General features: G+C 43.5%; 1 protein-coding gene across 3 annotated transcripts; it reads right to left on the bottom strand.

Moving 5' to 3' along the window:
- Window positions 1-1,169: 1,169 nt before the first annotated feature.
- LOC110915065 (putative F-box/LRR-repeat protein 23) lies at window positions 1,170-3,403 on the bottom strand. Of its 3 annotated transcripts, none has more exons than XM_022159690.2 (4): window positions 3,277-3,403; window positions 2,371-2,761; window positions 1,482-2,135; window positions 1,170-1,376 (listed from the first exon to the last, which is right to left on the bottom strand). In XM_022159690.2, the coding sequence occupies exons 2-3, from the start codon at window positions 2,754-2,756 to the stop codon at window positions 1,673-1,675; spliced, it is 849 nt and encodes a 282-aa protein (XP_022015382.1). In that variant the 5' UTR covers window positions 2,757-2,761; window positions 3,277-3,403; the 3' UTR covers window positions 1,170-1,376; window positions 1,482-1,672. The 3 variants fall into 3 exon arrangements, with proteins under 3 accessions (XP_022015382.1, XP_022015388.1, XP_022015381.1); XM_022159696.2 differs by having other exon boundaries at window positions 2,371-2,850; window positions 3,277-3,381; XM_022159689.2 differs by having other exon boundaries at window positions 2,371-3,375.
- Between the last annotated feature and the right edge of the window lie 14,303 nt (window positions 3,404-17,706).

Below are 17,706 nucleotides of genomic sequence, written 5' to 3'. Positions count from 1 at the left end.
TTTTTTCTTATGACTTCTCTTTTTGGGAACTATTGAGGCGGAAGGACCATCGTTGGGTGGTTGAGTTTCGGGGACGGTTTCGGTTTGGGAAAGGTTGATGGAGGTTAGTGAAAAGTTGATGGGCGTTTGTTGAAACGGGCTAGGTATAGAATCGTCGGTGTGTAGGAAGTTAGTAAACACACGATTCCCGATATACGATGCATAACTCGCCATATCGGGCATAGGGGAGTGGATTAAAAATGGACGAGGCATTTGACGATTGGGTGGTGGGCTAGGATTATTTTCTTGGAATGCAAACAGGTTGTTCGGGTCATAACCACGATTATGAGGATGCATTTTTCGTTTTGTAGAATGAGAATACAAATGATTATAGAAGATATGGAGTGTATTGTGGTTGAATGTGTAAAAAAAGGAATAAAAGTGTGAGTTTTATAGTGAAAAAATATTTTTTTTTTAACATAGCCGTTGGCCAACGGCTAGTTTGGTTTGGCCATTGAGAGCCCGCCATGTCACCTTGCTAGACCCGCCCCACGCCCGGCTTCAAACTCCCGCCCCTTGGGCCACGCCCCAACCCAAGCCCACCCGGGGTGGTGGCTTGGGCGTTTTCATCCAACCCACGCCCCAACCTAAGCCCCAAAGTCTTATATCCTAACCCTATGTTTAAAAATGAAAAAAAAAATATGTGGTGACGTTTAAAGCTGTCATTAAGGCTGAATGGTTTAACATAGCGCCTCGTCACGTAGGTAATGAACTTTAATTAACCCAACCGTTAACCATCACGGTATGGTTTAACTAATAATTAAATAAAAGAAAAAGGAAAGAAAATCTATGATTGGTGTACTTAGAGTGGCCCCACCTCTTTCTTCCTCTCTTGCTCGTTAAAGGCTTGTCGGTGCTCCCTTAGCGCCCTGGGGCGGTGTTGAGGGTTGTAAAGGACCGAGCTGAACGAGCACGCTAGCCCACACTGCCCAGACTAAGTGTTCTCTTTCCACCATGAGACGTAAACTAAGGGTTTTTACTGTTTTTTTTTTTTTTTTGACTGACAAATAAGTCTTGAAATATCAGATTAACCAGAATGGATTTAACTCAAAAGATGAGCTTAGTAATTTGTACAAGTTAATGTTTTTTAGTACACAGGTATAATAACTAATAGTAAGGGAACAAAGATATAGGAAACCACACATCATATTCAGAAATGTTACCAGAATCCCATGCATTAACAAGACAACAGTTTTCATGTAATGATACTCGTTTCAAGAACAAACGACAACTCCCAAACATACATCTTTAAAATTTACCCAGTTTTTTTTTTTCACAAAATATACCTTTTATGAGCAAGGCCGAAAAGAAGATTATTCTTGCAGCAGCGGATACACCTTGAAAAAACAAACACCAACAGCGATTAGTATCACTATGAATATAAGTGACATATTTATAAATGTGTAGGTAACATCTATACAACAACTCAACTTTCTGCATACCGCATTATCCAAACATGTCATTGAAAGGCATCATCTCCATCATTCTCTCTATGTCATACGAACCATCAATAATAAAGTCTGAGTAATCAAAGTGTCCATCATGTCCATAATAGTCAGCGTAATCATCATAACCATAATAGTCAGAGTATGCATCATACTCATCAAAATCGTCAGAGTATGCATCATATTCATCACCTTTGATCGTCTAAAAGATCACGTATAGACGATTCAAGATGTTGATTTGGAAGTTTCAGATGTTTAATCTGTTGTGAACATCTTTTCCCTAAGTCCTCGTTTAGATCAAGGTGTGTGCACCGACGCAAGTCAAGTGATTCAAGGTGACCGCAACCATCCAGAATGGCCTGCAACTCGGTGTTTTTAATGCTGCTCCCAATAAGTTCAAGGTGAGTTAACTTAGGTAAGCTTTTCGCAATCGCCAAGGCTATCTCATTCTGCAGAGTCATTGCTTGTTGGTTCACTTTGAGTGTTTTTAGCAATGGGCAATGCTGTCCAACAACTTCAATATCTTCTTGCGAAATGTCTGTTCTGAGAAGGCTGAGTTCCTCCAATAATGGGAATTTCTTGAAAGCTTCACTCCAGATTCCATGGTCAACAAAATAATACATTATTTCTAGACGTCGAAGCTGACTTGATCTGTGGAAGAGAAGCAGAAACATATTAAAAGTTTAATCTAATAGACGAGCATGCAGAACAGAAAGCGAAAATTCATACATTAAATATGTCCCTTTGAGCTTTCATCACAGTTTGCTTTTTATGTTTCACTAAACTCAATCAAAGAACTTTTGAAAAAAAAGGTATAAAAAGCTTTAGTGAATATGTGGAAGATTCTGGAGCAATTATAAGCAAAAATGCACAATATATCCAATACCTAGCAGCAACAAATTGAAGAAGCTCATGATCCAATACATCGATGAGAGTTAAATCAACCAACTGGCCTTGGCTTCTATCCACAGCATGCTTCAACATCTGCTGGCATTCGGTCTTGTCAAATGGACAACGGAAAGTATTGTCCAAATGAACGACCCTCCACAAGGCAGGGTCCTTGCAGATTTCACGCCACGCAGTGCACACTAATTGGGCTTTCTCGAGTATGTCCTTCAAGCCGATTCTTTGTAGTATATTCACCATTAAATCTGATGGAAGCTCCAACCAGTTCCTCGTTGGAGGCTTCACACGCCATACCTGCTTGGGTTTTGGAACTGTCTTGCCTTTTCGCCGATTTGATTTTGATTTTGATTTTGATGTTGATGGCATTGTCGCTTTAACATTCACAGAGCAAATAAACTCTTAATCATTTTCATAATGAATATATACTCAAATGAATGCCCTAACAAATACTTTTCATGACCTGAAGTTCCAAAACCCTAACGATTAGCAGGCATCATAAGAACATGTAACTGGCATTAAAATAAAGCAGCAATGACTCAAATTAAGTGTCAAAGAAGCCCTACTAATTCAAAAACTCAAAGAAAGAAAAATTTTACCATTCAGTAATTTCAGTAAAAGAAGAGCTCATTCAAAAGCCCTAACGATTAGCAGGCAACACAGAAACATATAATTTGCATACACATAAAGGGCTTGCTACATGAAATACAAATTCAAAAAACCCTAGCTTTACTAGACTTGGAAAATAAAAAAATTCTACTAATTCGTGAAGCAATTAAAAGAACACCGAACAAGATAATCTGATTACAGAGAATCGTTAGGAGGAAGACGATGCAAATCGGCGTTTGCTAGAAGCGTCTCAAGTAATTTCAACAGATAATGAACTCACATTGCACTGAACGAGAGAATCCTTATAAACCCTAGAACCGTAAGAGGCGATGCAGACGTTCAAATTAGTGTTTATAGAAACCTAGGGCGTTTCACTAACCTTTTTGAAACAAGTTACTGACTTGTTGGCTATTTAAAAAGTCTAGGCGTGAGTTGGGGGAAAACGCCCAAGGCACCATCCCGGGTGGGCTTGGGTTGGGGCATGGCCCTTGGGGCTTGGGTTTCAAGCCGGGCGTGGGGCGGGTCTAGCAAGCTGACATGGCGGGCTGTGAATGGTCAAATCAAACTAGCCGTTGGGGGCTATTTAAAAAAAATTCATTTATAAATACCTTACCATATTTATCATTTTTCTCACACAATATCAAACACATAAAACACAATCTTGCCATGAGTTCTTCAAGTTATACTGAATCGCCATCATCATCTGACGATGGTGCGGAAATATTTCTACAAACGATCGCGACGGTGGTGAAAGCTATCGTGGAAAACGAAGAGGATGAGGAAGAGACTCAACAACCTAAACGCAAGAGAAGGTACATCGCTCGTGAACAGCACACTGCTAACGATTTGTTGGTAAGCGATTACTTCTCAGCGGAACCTAAGTATGATGAAAAAATGTGTAGGCGTCGTTTTTGTATGAGTAGAAACTTATTTTTAAGGATATCTATAGATCTTGAGGAGAAGTATATGTTTATTTCCAACAAAAACCCGATGTAGTCGGGCAATTAGGATTTAGTTCGGACATTATGGATGACTATTTAAAAATGTCTGCACGTGTAGCTAGAGAAAGTCTTCACAACTTTTGTTCGTGTATTCTAGAACTTTATAGGATAAGATATTTGAGAAAGCCCCCGTTCAGTGACATGCAACAATTATTGGAACATCACGCAGATTATCATGGGCTACCCGGGATGCTAGGTAGTTTAGATTGTATGAAATGGGCTTGGGAACTTTGTCCTACCCAATGGCAAGGCACTCACACGAGTGGATTTCACGGGATGCCAACCATCATGCTTGAAGCGGTTGCGTCCCAAGATCTTTGGATATGGAATGCGTTCTTCGGTATGCCAGGTTCACATAATGATATTACCATCATAAACCACTCGCCCCTTTTCAATGATCGGGTAATGTAACGACTCACCCAAAAATGTCCTAAAAATGCTCCGTAAGTGAAACCTGGACCCCTGAAACCCTACTGTGCATGGAAAATCAAGAAATCAAGAATTCTGGTCTTCAGGCGGGCCGCGTAAAGATTAAGCATAGTCTACGCGGGTCGCGACAGCTTGTAGGTCTCCGGATAAGCATGCAGGCTTCACACGGGCCGCGTAGGTGTTCCTCCAAGTTCACGCGGGCCGTGACAGCTCAATGATAAACGAAAGTCTAGTGCCGCCACGTGTCAATGACTCAGCAAACCTTAGCCGCCTTTATGGCCCTCGCGGGCCGCGTAAAAGTTAAATGTGGGTTTACGCGGGCCGCGTAAAACCCATTTTTAAGCTATAAATCTCCAGGGCATGAGCAGTTCATCTATGCTCGAAAAACTTTTCAAAACACGAAGTTTCTTGTTCAAATTCGAAATTTACTTTTAATATAGCGAGGCGCTGCTACGATACAGGTGTCACACCCTGGCTTTGCGGAAGCGTGGTTGATTTTGGTGTGACTTCTTAATACCATAGCTTAATCATAACAAAGCTATATGAAATAAAACCCATGCAAGATCATCCATTAAATTAAGTTTTAGAAACCAAATACAACAACATTGTCTGAAGACGTTGACACATGCAACGTGAATTAAAATCTAATAACATAAAACATTGTTCACAAACATCAACTTGACATAAACACAGTTTAAGGACCGTGACTCGTCCAGGAAAGAGTCACATCCCCTAAACCCGGATGACCTCGTAACACCTTGCAGCGGGAAAACATAACATACCGCGCCAGATCTTTTAATTCCCTGAAATACATGTAAGTTGAAAAATCAACAATAATGTTGAACGAGTTCATGTGTAAGTGAGTAATAAAACCTTTGTATGTATAAAAACCCTGGTATGTAGCAATTAAGGAAAAGAGATCACCAATGGTTTGCAAGGCCATTGATATGTGTGAAGTGCAAGTAGGAAGACTCAAACCTAGCGGATTTATGCGTTGGGCACAAAGTCACCCCGAGGTCCGTACTGTTGGGCCTGGGGCTGGGCTCGCTACACCCAGATAGATCTACCGCTCCTGTCCCTCAGTCCTACCCTGAGGATTAATGGCCTCAAGTTTCCGCCTACCCACTCACATGATCTAAGTAGTAAACCTCCTTACGCTAACCATACCATGTATAAAGTACTTGTAATCAAAGTAACATGTATTTCACCCCCGCAGTTTAGAAAACTGAAAACAGTTAAGAGAAAAGGGGGACATGAACTCACAGTGGTGCGTCTCTACCAAGTATATCTCCTGATCAAGCAGCTGTGCGACGACCTACACGTACTAACTCTATTAGACGGACGGCCGTGCCTTAGCTTTATGGTTTAAGTTTCTGGGAAATAGTTAGACAACTATTTCGTTTTACATTCTGTATATACTTGGTAACTATTTCCTTCCCAAGGATGGGGGATTTAATACATGTGCGTTCGTATTACTTCGAAATATATTATTAAGTCCCACTTATAATATATTTTAATTCTAATCCCAAAATATAAATATTTTTCCCAAAAATATTATATTTTAATACGTATAATTTTCCCAAAATAATACCTTGACAAAAATACGCGTTCATAAATATTTTCTTAAAATGCGTAAGTTACGTTCTAAAGATCGAGTGGTAATAATAGTTACCGGTGTAACTTAAATAATTATTGCGAATGCGTTCGTATTATTTTGGAGTCGTTAACACGGTAATATTATTTTTACCCTAAAAATAATATTTGTATATTTCACAAAATAATCGTAAACACATAACAAGTGACGTTATGAAAAATATATACTAAATATATATTTAACAAGTTTTATTTTGTGAAATCCCACCTCTGATATTTTGTAAATAAAGTCGTGGCGAAATCTATAATTTGAAAACAAGTCAAAATGTATTTCTAACACTTATAGTGGAAATATTTCTAAGTGTTAGGTTTTTGGAAAAATTTCGCCAGAGTCTCCCCTGTAACTGGAGGTGGCCACGCTTTCAAGCGTATCATTTTCTTTTATAAATCAAACCAACAATTTTCTCATTCAACCAAAACAATATCCAAAGCATCAAACTAGTCAATAAATATGTAAATCGCCAGAATCACATGAACTTGTAGTTTTTCCAAAACTATGAAGTAAATCCCATTGCTTTTAGTGGATCTTTATATAAATCAATCCGGTTTCATAAAAACCTCGCTTTTAAAGAAATTCTATCTTTACAACTTTCTGTAAAAATTGACAAAACTAGTTCTTTGTCGAAACTTAGTGTTACACAAGTGTTTACACACTTGTGTGTTTAAAAATCATTCTTGTTCATGTAAGATCCGGCTTTAGAAAAATATGATTTCTTTGACGCTTGGTTCTTTGTAAATACCACTTGTAGATCCGTAGATCTACTAGTTTTAAACACTATTTCATAAGTAAAGTTGATTTTACACAAGTTCAAGTTTCTTGTGTGGTAGAGTTTCATCACTTAACCCTTGTTACACTTAAACAAGCTCTATGTCATGATCCATGATCATGACCAACCCGGGTTAAACGATGATCCGAGCTACCACAACATAGATCGGGCCCAAATAATAACACAAAACAAATCCTACATGATTTACACAACAATCTAGCTTTTAACCATCATTTTTAGCATTTTTAGTGGACTTTTTCATATCATTTTGTATGTTCATGAGTTTTAGCCGTTATATATCGTTTTAACCACTTCAAAATAGATCGAGAGTGTGTTTGTAGTAACTTACTACTAGCTCGAGGCTAGGGAAGATTCTAGTCGCAGAATGAGTGGATAAAAGCAATGAGATGAGGTCCTTCGCCTTCCGAATGCACCAAGCCTCCTCGTATGCGATCCTTAGCACTTGTATGAGCTTGGAATTGGAAGATCAAGACCGAAAAATGGATGGATGATATAGGGGTGTTCGGTCGTGAGCTATTAGAGAGGAGAGGGAGAGTTTTGTTGTGAGTTGTGATGAGTGAATGTTATGAAGTGCTAAGCCTTGATCTTATAGGCAAATGTTAGGATTATGGTCCAATGGATTTCATGCTTTCTTCATATGGGACAAGTATAAATAAAATAATCATGTGGAGGACATGAGGTGTCCCTCTTGGGGACGGTTTGGTTAGGGGGGGGGGGTAAGCCGGTTCCACTTCAACCATTTAGTTAGTATATAGTTAGGTTAGTTAAGTTAGTTTAGTGATTAACCCGGTTACTAGTGTGTAGTGCATTAAAGTGGGTGTTAGGGTATTCAGGGACCCTAACTGGCTCAGAAAAAGATAAACAATGTAAATGGCAATATTTTCATGTTCCGGGTATAGTCCGGTTGTTCGGTTGGATAGTAATCCGTTAAAGCGCTTAACAAAGCTTTAAAGTGTCGTTATTATTAATTTTAGTGATACAACTTATTCCCGACACTTTGGAAAGTGTCTAGTAATATTTTTCTCATGTTTTGGCACTTTATTAGTTAGCTAAAAGCTGAATTGTTAATTAAAGTGCTGAGTTTTGTACTTAGAGTACGTTTTAGGCACATCCTGTCACTGTAACTTATTCCTAGAGACGCAGTTCTACAACCCTTGTATCTCTACATTCTCTACTGGTGTAGTGACTATCACTGGCTCATACAGGCCTTAGAGGCAGTATCTGCCTGATGCTGGCTATATCAGCATGTTCAATAGGTTATCCGTTCATAGTGCTACTATGCTTTTGTGCATTACGTTTGTCACTAAGGTTCAGCATGTAAATAATGTAGTGACAGTAAATAAAGTATGATGCAAGTATGTACATGTATCAGCATTCAAGTAGCAGTTTATCCACAAGTTCAAGTGGGCACAGTAATTAAGCAGTAATTAATTATTAATTAAGTCGTACGGATGCCTGGTTTAGTGAGGGTTGTCACATTCTCCCCCCGTTAGAAAAATTTCGTCCCGAAATTTTAAGTTCTGCTTCTAGAAGCAGGGTTCTTGGGAAATAAGTGGGGGTATTTCTCTTTCATCCGGTCCTCACGCTCCCAGGTGTATTCAGGACCATGTCTGGCATTCCAACGAACTTTGACGAGCTTGACACTGCTCCGGCGGGTCTTGTTCACTTTCCAATCCGTAACCTCAACAGGTTCCTCGACAAAATGGAGCGTGTTGTCAACATGAATTTCGTCGGTGGGAATGACAACGGTATCTTGAGTTGGACTTTTCTTCAAGTTGGATACATGAAATGTATCGTGAACTCCATTTAGTTCAGCAGGTAAATCCAACTTGTACGCTACTAACCCGATTCTTTCCAAGATTCTAAACGGACCAATATACCGCGGATTCAACTTTCCACGCTTCCCGAAGCATGCCACATTCCAGGGTGATACCTTCAACAAAACCATATCACCTACCTCAAACTCTTGAGGTTTCCTTCTTCGGTCCGCATAACACTTTTGTCGATCACGAGCCGCCTTGATGCGATCTCAGATCTGTGCGATCTTATCCGTGGTTTCCTGGACCATATCAGGACCAACCAATTGTCTATCACCTGCGTCAGACCAACAAAGCGGTGATCTGCACTTGCGGCCATAAAGAGCTTCAAATGGCGCGGCACCAATACTGGTGTGGTAGCTGTTGTTGTATGAAAATTCGACCAATGGCAAATGTTTATCCCAGCTACCGCCCAAATCCATAACACATCCTCTCAGCATATCTTCCAAAGTTTGTATCGTCCGCTCGCTTTGCCCGTCGGTCTGCGGGTGAAATGCGGTGCTCAGATTCAATTGTGAGCCAAAAGCTTCTTGGAAGGATTGCCAAATCCTTGATACAAACCTTCCGTCTCTATCAGAGATGATTGAGAGAGGTACTCCATGGCGTGTAACGATTTCTTTCATGTAAATTTCAGCCAACTTGCTTGTGTTATCCTTCTCTCTGATAGGTAAGAAGTGCGCAGATTTCGTTAATCGGTCCACTATTACCCAAATAGTGTCGTGACCTCTTGGTGTTCTTGGCAACTTTGTAATAAAATCCATGGAGATTTGTTCCCATTTCCACTTGGGAATTTCTGGTTGTTGCAGAAGTCCTGAAGGCTTTTGGTATTCCGCTTTCACTTTAGCGCACGTTAAACATTTGCTCACATAAACAGCAACATCGCCTTTCATCTTAGGCCACCAATAGTAATCCTTAAGGTCTTGGTACATCTTATCCGCTCCCGGATGGATAGAGTACCGCGATTTGTGAGCTTCATCGAAAATAACTTTCCTCAAACCACCAAACAGAGGAACCCAAATCCTCTTCTCAAAACATAACGTTCCTTCCTCGTTTGGCACCAATTGCTTCTCCATCCCACGGAGATATTCCTTTTCAAGGTTTCTTTCCTTAAGAGCCTCTTTCTGCGCGGCACGAATACGCAAGGAAAGATCTGTCTGGATGATCATCTCCAAAGCCCTAACCCTTATGGGCTTGATTCTCTCTTTTCGACTTAGGGCATCGGCGACCACATTCGCCTTCCCTGGATGGTACTTTATCTCGCAGTCATAATCGTTCAACAATTCAACCCATCGTCTTTGTCTCATATTCAACTCCTTCTGATTGAATATATGTTGTAGGCTCTTATGATCTGTAAAAATTGTACTTTTCGTACCATAAAGGTAGTGTCTCCAGATCTTTAATGCAAAAACCACTGCGCCTAGTTCCAAATCATGTGTGGTATAGTTCTTTTCGTGCACTTTCAATTGTCGTGACGCGTAAGCAATAACCTTTTGGCGTTGCATCAACACGCAACCCAATCCTTGACGCGAAGCGTCGCAGTATACCACAAAATCATCTGTACCTTCCGGTAGTGCTAAGATTGGCGCATTGCAGAGCTTATCTTTCAATATCTGGAACGCTTCTTCCTGTTTGATTCCCCAATCAAACTTCTTATCTTTCTGCGTGAGGAGCGTCAATGGTTGAGCGATTTTCGAAAAATCCTCAATGAACCTTCGATAGTAGCCAGCCAAACCCAAGAATTGTCGAATCTCGGTTGGCGTCTTTGGTGTTTCCCAATTCTTAATCGCTTCGATCTTGGTTGGATCCACATGGATTCCATCTCCATTCACCACGTGTCCAAGGAACTGGACTTCTCGCAGCTAAAACTCGCACTTAGAGAATTTGGCATACAGCTGTTCTTTCTTTAGCATTTCCAAAATGGCTCTTAGATGCTGCTCTTGCTCAGCCTTCGTCTTCGAATAAATCAAAATGCCGTCAATAAATACAATCACGAACTTATCCAAGTACGGCTTGCAAACTCGATTCATCAAATCCATGAACACTGCAGGTGCGTTTGTCAACCCAAACGGCATAACTAGGAACTCGTAGTGTCCATAACGAGTTCTGAAGGCTGTCTTCGGGATACTTTCCTCCTGTATCCTTAACTGATGGTATCCAGATCGAAGATCGATCTTAGAGTAAAAGCTTGAACCTTGCAGTTGGTCGAATAGATCATCGATCCTTGGCAGAGGGTATCTATTCTTGATCGTCAGCTTGTTCAACTCCCGGTAGTCAATACACATTCGAAAACTACCGTCCTTCTCCTTGACAAACAAAACTGGAGCTCCCCAAGGCGAGAAGCTTGGTCGGATAAATCCCTTGTCTAACAACTCTTGAAGTTGTGTCGACAGTTCTTGCATCTCAGACGGGGCAAGTCTATAAGGTGCCTTAGCCACAGGTACAGCGCCTGGGACTAAATCGATGCGAAACTCTACTTGCCTCTGAGGCGGCAATCCAGGCAAGTCCTCTGGGAAGACTTCTGGATATTCCCTCACGACAGGGATGTCTTCGATTCTTGGTTCTGCAGCTTTCTTATCTACAATGTGTGCCAGAAAGGCAGCACATCCCTTCTGCAAACACTTTCGCTCTTTGAGGCAGCTGATAATTCTTAACGGCGTATCACGCTTCTCTCCGTGAACCACAATGGTCTCACCATCATCGGTTGGGATACGAACGACCTTTTCGTGACAAACTATCTCAGCCTTGTTGCCTGATAACCAATCCATTCCTACCACCACGTCGAAGCTTCCCAACTGGACTGGTAGTAGATCCAGAGCAAACTCACGCTCTCCCAATTCGATCACACAGCCTCTGACAACTTCATTGGCTTCTACTAACTTTCCATTAGCCAATTCGATTGAGTACGGAATATCTAACTTACTAGCGGCTAACCCAAGCATATTCTTAAACTCTAATGATACGAAGCTATAATCGGCACCAGTATCAAATAAAACGGATGCATAGCATTGGTTTAGAGGGAACGTACCAGTAACGACATTGGGGTCCTGGCACGCTTCCCTTGCTTCAATATTGAACACTCTTCCACGGGCTTGGTTCAACTCTGGGCAGTTTCTCTTGTAGTGCCCAACATCACCACAGTTAAAGCATCCAGGTCTTTGCCTGTTTCCACCACCATTTCCAGCTTGATTATTCCTCTGGTTACGATTCACAGCGCCCGCTTGATTCGCATTGTTGCCTCGATTCCCATTTCCTCCAATGTTTCCTTGTGGGCGATTTCCATTACCACCCCGGTTATTGTTTCTGTTTCCAAATCCTCCTTGGCCTCCCTGGCCAACAGTGGCCCAACAAGAATCCTTCAAGTGGCCAGGTTTCCCACATGCTTCACACACTTTCAAACCACACTGGCCAGAATGGTGACGCTGGCAGGTGTTGCACTTGGGCTGAGTGCCCATATATCCCTTTCCTTTCTTTCCACTACCAGCTGTAACCTGAGCTGGCGCGCTTGACTCTCCTTTCTTGACAACTCCACTGGTGCCTTGCTTGAAGTTCGAGAACTTCCGTTTGTTACCTCCTGATGACTCGACGTGAGTCTCTTTCTTCTTTGGCTCGATCTCATCGAACTTGTTCAGGCGGATAGCCTCCTCAGTGAGAGCCACGCTCAGATCAATTGCCTTAGTAATTGTCGCAGGCTTGGATGAGGTCACCATGCTTATGATTTGAGGAGCTAATCCCCAGATGAAGCGTTCAATCCGCTTGAATTCTTGAGTGACCATATAAGGTACCACATGCGATAAGTCATGAAACCTCTGAACATACTCTGCGATCTTCGGACCTTCCATTTTCAGATGCCAGAACTCAGTTTCCAATCTTTGGATTTCCGCGCGAGAGCAATACTTTTTGCGCATAAGTTCTTTCAGTTCGGTCCAGGTTAGTGCGTAGGCAGCAGCTTCTCTAAGAGTCTGCACTTGCAAATTCCACCAAGATAGGGATCCATCCAAGAATAGCCCAGAAATGTAGGTGACCTGCTGGTCTGGTGCGCATTTGCTCATGCGAAGAACAGATTCAGTTTTCTCGGCCCAACGAACAAAGGCGACAGCACCTCCAGTGCCATCAAAGTTGACAGGCTTGCTGTCTAGAAACTGCTTGTAGGTGCACCCTGCACGTACGTTACAACATGTGAATGGCATTAGCATCTTTGCTATAGATATCCAATTAGGTCATGGTATGTCTTAACGACTTAGTATTACCATGAGGTGGATCGTTGTTGCCAGTATTGCAAGAGTTACTTCCACTAGTCCCTCCTTGAGAGGCGGCGTATTGCGCGATGGCAGCAGCGATGATTTGCTGGAGTTCTGCCTCATTGGTAGGTATCGGCGTTTGATGTCTCGACATCTTCTAAAAGATGTGTTCACGTTGGTCAGGCCATAATAAAGCGTACGTATATAATGATAGTAATAGTACATAACATCTCATGTTACAAATAGACTAATCACATAACATCCCATGCTACAATCATATCAATCACTCAACATCCCATGTCATAAAACATAAATAATCAATCAAACATCATATATGATGAGAATCGATTGCCATATATCGAGACCACATAGTAAAGTGTACAGGTACATAATAGTGTCATACATCATCAGTGACTAAGGGCTACATCACCCTAGTCCAAAAGAATATCAAATCAGTGTCAATACATCCATATGCATGTCAACAAAAGTCAGAATCAGAATGTAGTCTCCAAAAATGTTGTGCAGTCAAGGCAATCGCCGTCTTCTCACCAACGTCTACCCGTACGGTACTGAAGAGCTTTACACTGATGGCGGTGGAGGAGGGGGAAAATGGGTGTAGAACAAACGACGCAAATGGAGCCAGTCCTCCTCCATGGCTCTCTGGATACGCAACCAAGAAGCAACCTGCTGCTCAAGTGCCGAAAGGCGGGCAGCATAGTCTGGTGGTAAAGGTCGAGGGTGCTACGAAATAGCAGGGTGGGTCTGACCCTAACACTGGCACGGCGGTGGCTGAGCTCTCTCAAGCTCCTGAATGCACCGTGTGTGTGCCTCGTGCTGGACAACAAATGACATCAAAACGTCCTGAATAGAGTATCCCATATGGAAAGGATGGTAGGGGTCGGTCGGTGGCATAACAGGTGGTGACGACCAGAGAAATGGCTCACTGGCTGGATCGAAAGGTGGTACAGAGAATGGTGGAACAGGGGGAATAGCAGTAGAAGGCGGTGGTATAACTGGGATAGATACCGGTACGTGTCCAAAAGGATGAGCCGAAGAACCCTTTCCAGGTCGAGCTGGAGGTGTAAACTGAGGGAACGAAAAAGAGGTATCAATGTGGCGTACATCGGTGGTATGAGGGGGAACAGGTGGGAGCTCATCATCAGCGTCAATCCACCCATTCTGGGTGTGCGCATACCTGGGATCAATGTGGGTCGCGAATAGTGTATGCTCGGGCTCCAGGGGAACAGGATTAGGTAGGGGAGCAACAACAGGGTCAACGGGTGCATCGATGAAAGGGGCAACGACAGGGTCAGCAGCAACAACATGGTCACCCTCTAACAACGGAGCATCGACAGGGTGATCATCAATGGGTAGGTCAGCAATCACAGGATCGATGGGTATGCCAGCATGAACAGGGTCATGCTCAAGCACTGGGTCAGGAGCCACTACCGGCTCAAGGGCCACGGCAGGCTCGGGGTCAACGAACTACATATCAAAATCTGCATCGTCAGCGAATGCAGGGTCAACTGGGTCTACTGGATCAACCAGGGGCTGATCCAAGTGGATGAACTCTATCTCTTGGTCTGGGTCGAATCCTGGGGGAAAGACAGGATCGGAATCCTCCTCAACATCGTGGTCGAAAGCAAAGCTCGGAGCAGGGGCAACAGAGGATGCCCTGTCAGGGTCTGAACCGTGGGAAAAGTGTTGCGCACTCTGAGTGTGTGATGGTGCGGAGGCCACAGACTCGAAGGAGTTTGGAGCAGGTGACTCCTCAGCTGGAGCATCTGCGAGCAATAAAAGTCCTCCGTCGGCTATATGGGCCTCGCCCTCATCATCGTCCTCTAGGAGCTCATAGTCAAACAGATCGACGTCGCCATCAGCGTCGGCGTCGAGAAGTAAATCGTAAGCGGGATATACGGCCAAAGGTATGGGAGCAGGGATCTCTACGAGCAGTAGGTCCCCGGCCAAAGGGCCATCAGCGAGCTCATCAGCACCATCAGGTAACGCAAAGGGCTGAAAGTCATCCTCGTCTGTGCTAGTAACGTCGGATGTATGAACCTCGCGCTCTGAAGACTCTAAGTCGTCTGATACTATGGGTCTAGGGCCCATGGTGTCTGAATCACATACGCACAAACATGACGTATGGCACTGGTGATTCATGATGTCTGTAACGTATACACAAATATGCACAAATAATCAATCATACAATCAGGCAAACACATTAGTCACCAATTAAGCAATCAAATAATTCTCCTAGTCCCACTAGCCTCCCAGCCTCCCAGACTGATATTTCTAGTCCCACTAGCCAATTCTCCCAGCCTCTCAGACTGCTCTTCCTAGTCCCACTAGCCAAATTTTTTCCAGCCTCTCAGACTGCTCTTCCTAGTCCCACTAGCCAAATTTTTCCCAGCCTCTCAGACTGCTCTTCCTAGTCCTACTAGCCAAATTTTTCCCAGCCTCTCAGACTGACTCCCTAGTCCCACTAGACAACTACCTCGGTCTCTTAGACCGAGCCTCGGCCTCCCAGATCGAGCCTCAGCCTCCCAGACTGAGCCTATAAATAATAAATAAAATGTGCTCAACATTTGTTTATAAAAACGTTTTGGATCTGGACTTAAGTGGTATGCAGTGTAAAAATGTTTTCGTGAGAGCCCTAGTGATCATAGTCTAGACTCGAGAAGGAATCCTAGTTCGCTATGATCAGAGCTCTGATACCAAGCTGTCACACCCTGGCTTTGCGGAAGCGTGGTTGATTTTGGTGTGACTTCTTAATACCATAGCTTAATCATAACAAAGCTATATGAAATAAAACCCATGCAAGATCATCCATTAAATTAAGTTTTAGAAACCAAATACAACAACATTGTCTGAAGACGTTGACACATGCAACGTGAATTAAAATCTAATAACATAAAACATTGTTCACAAACATCAACTTGACATAAACACAGTTTAAGGACTGTGACTCGTCCAGGAAAGAGTCACATCCCCTAAACCCGGATGACCTCGTAACACCTTGCATCGGGAAAACATAACATACCGTGCCAGATCTTTTAATTCCCTGAAATACATGTAAGTTGAAAAATCAACAATAATGTTGAGCGAGTTCATGTGTAAGTGAGTAATAAAACCTTTGTATGTATAAAAACCCTGGTATGTAGCAATTAAGGAAAAGAGATCACCAATGGTTTGCAAGGCCATTGATATGTGTGAAGTGCAAGTAGGAAGACTCAAACCTAGCGGATTTATGCGTTGGGCACAAAGTCACCCCGAGGTCCGTACTGTTGGGCCTGGGGCTGGGCTCGCTACACCCAGATAGATCTACCGCTCCTGTCCCTCGGTCCTACCCTGAGGATTAATGGCCTCAAGTTTCCGCCTACCCACTCACATGATCTAAGTAGTAAACCTCCTTACGCTAACCATACCCTGTATAAAGTACTTGTAATCAAAGTAACATGTATTTCACCCCCGCAGTTTAGAAAACGACGCAAATGGAGCCAGTCCTCCTCCATGGCTATCTGGATACGCAACCAAGAAGCAACCTGCTGCTCAAGTGCCGAAAGGCGGGCAGCATAGTCTGGTGGTAAAGGTCGTGGGTGCTACGAAGTAGCAGGGTGGGTCTGACCCTAACACTGGCACGGCGGTGGCTGAGCTCTCTCAAGCTCCTGAATGCACCGTGTGTGTGCCTCGTGCTGGACAACAAATGACATCAAAACGTCCTGAATAGAGTATCCCATATGGAAAGGATGGTAGGGGTCGGTCGATGGCATAACAGGTGGTGACGACCAGAGAAATGGCTCACTGGCTGGATCGAAAGGTGGCACAGAGAATGGTGGAACAGGGGGAATAGCAGTAGAAGGCGGTGGTATAACTAGGATAGATACCGGTACGTGTCCAAAAGGATGAGCCGAAGAACCCTTTCCAGGTCGAGCTGGAGGTGTAAACTGAGGGAACGAAAAAGAGGTATCAATGTGGCGTACATCGGTGGTATGAGGGGGAACAGGTGGGAGCTCATCATCAGCGTCAATCCACCCATTCTGGGTGTGCGCATACCTGGGATCAATGTGGGTCGCGAATAGTGTATGCTCGGGCTCCAGGGGAACAGGATCAGGTAGGGGAGCAACAACAGGGTCAACGGGTGCATCGATGAAAGGGGCAACGACAGGGTCAGCAGCAACAACATGGTCACCCTCTAACAACGGAGCATCGACAGGGTGATCATCAATGGGTAGGTCAGCAATCACAGGATCGATGGGTATGCCAGCATGAACAGGGTCATGCTCAAGCACTGGGTCAGGAGCCACTACCGGCTCAAGGGCCACGGCAGGCTCGGGGTCAACAAACTACATATCAAAATCTGCATCGTCAGCGAATGCAGGGTCAACTGGGTCTACTGGATCAACCAGGGGCTGATCCAAGTGGATGAACTCTATCTCTTGGTCTGGGTCGAATCCTGGGGGAAAGACAGGATCGGAATCCTCCTCAACATCGTGGTCGAAAGCAAAGCTCGGAGCAGGGGCAACAGAGGATGCCCTGTCAGGGTCTGAACCGTGGGAAAAGTGTTGCGCACTCTGAGTGTGTGATGGTGCGGAGGCCACAGACTCGAAGGAGTTTGGAGCAGGTGACTCCTCAGCTGGAGCATCTGCGAGCAATAAAAGTCCTCCGTCGGCTATATGGGCCTCGCCCTCATCATCGTCCTCTAGGAGCTCATAGTCAAACAGATCGACGACGCCATCAGCGTCGGCGTCGAGAAGTAAATCGTAAGCGGGATATACGGCCAAAGG

This window comes from Helianthus annuus, chromosome 2 (assembly GCF_002127325.2).
Source record: "Helianthus annuus cultivar XRQ/B chromosome 2, HanXRQr2.0-SUNRISE, whole genome shotgun sequence".
NCBI lineage: Eukaryota > Viridiplantae > Streptophyta > Magnoliopsida > Asterales > Asteraceae > Helianthus > Helianthus annuus.
Note: the sequence above shows the minus strand (reverse complement) of the source record. Positions and strands in the feature narration are given on the sequence as shown.

What these genes read in the sequence shown, in the direction of transcription:
- LOC110915065 (XM_022159690.2), bottom strand. Translation starts at nt 2,756, where the DNA reads ATGCCATCAACATCAAAATCAAAATCAAAATCAAATCGGCGAAAAGGC. An exon ending in CTTCAATTTGTTGCTGCTAG is followed by an intron (nt 2,136 to 2,370) that starts GTATTGGATATA and finishes TCTCTTCCACAG; the next exon opens with ATCAAGTCAGCTTCGACGTC.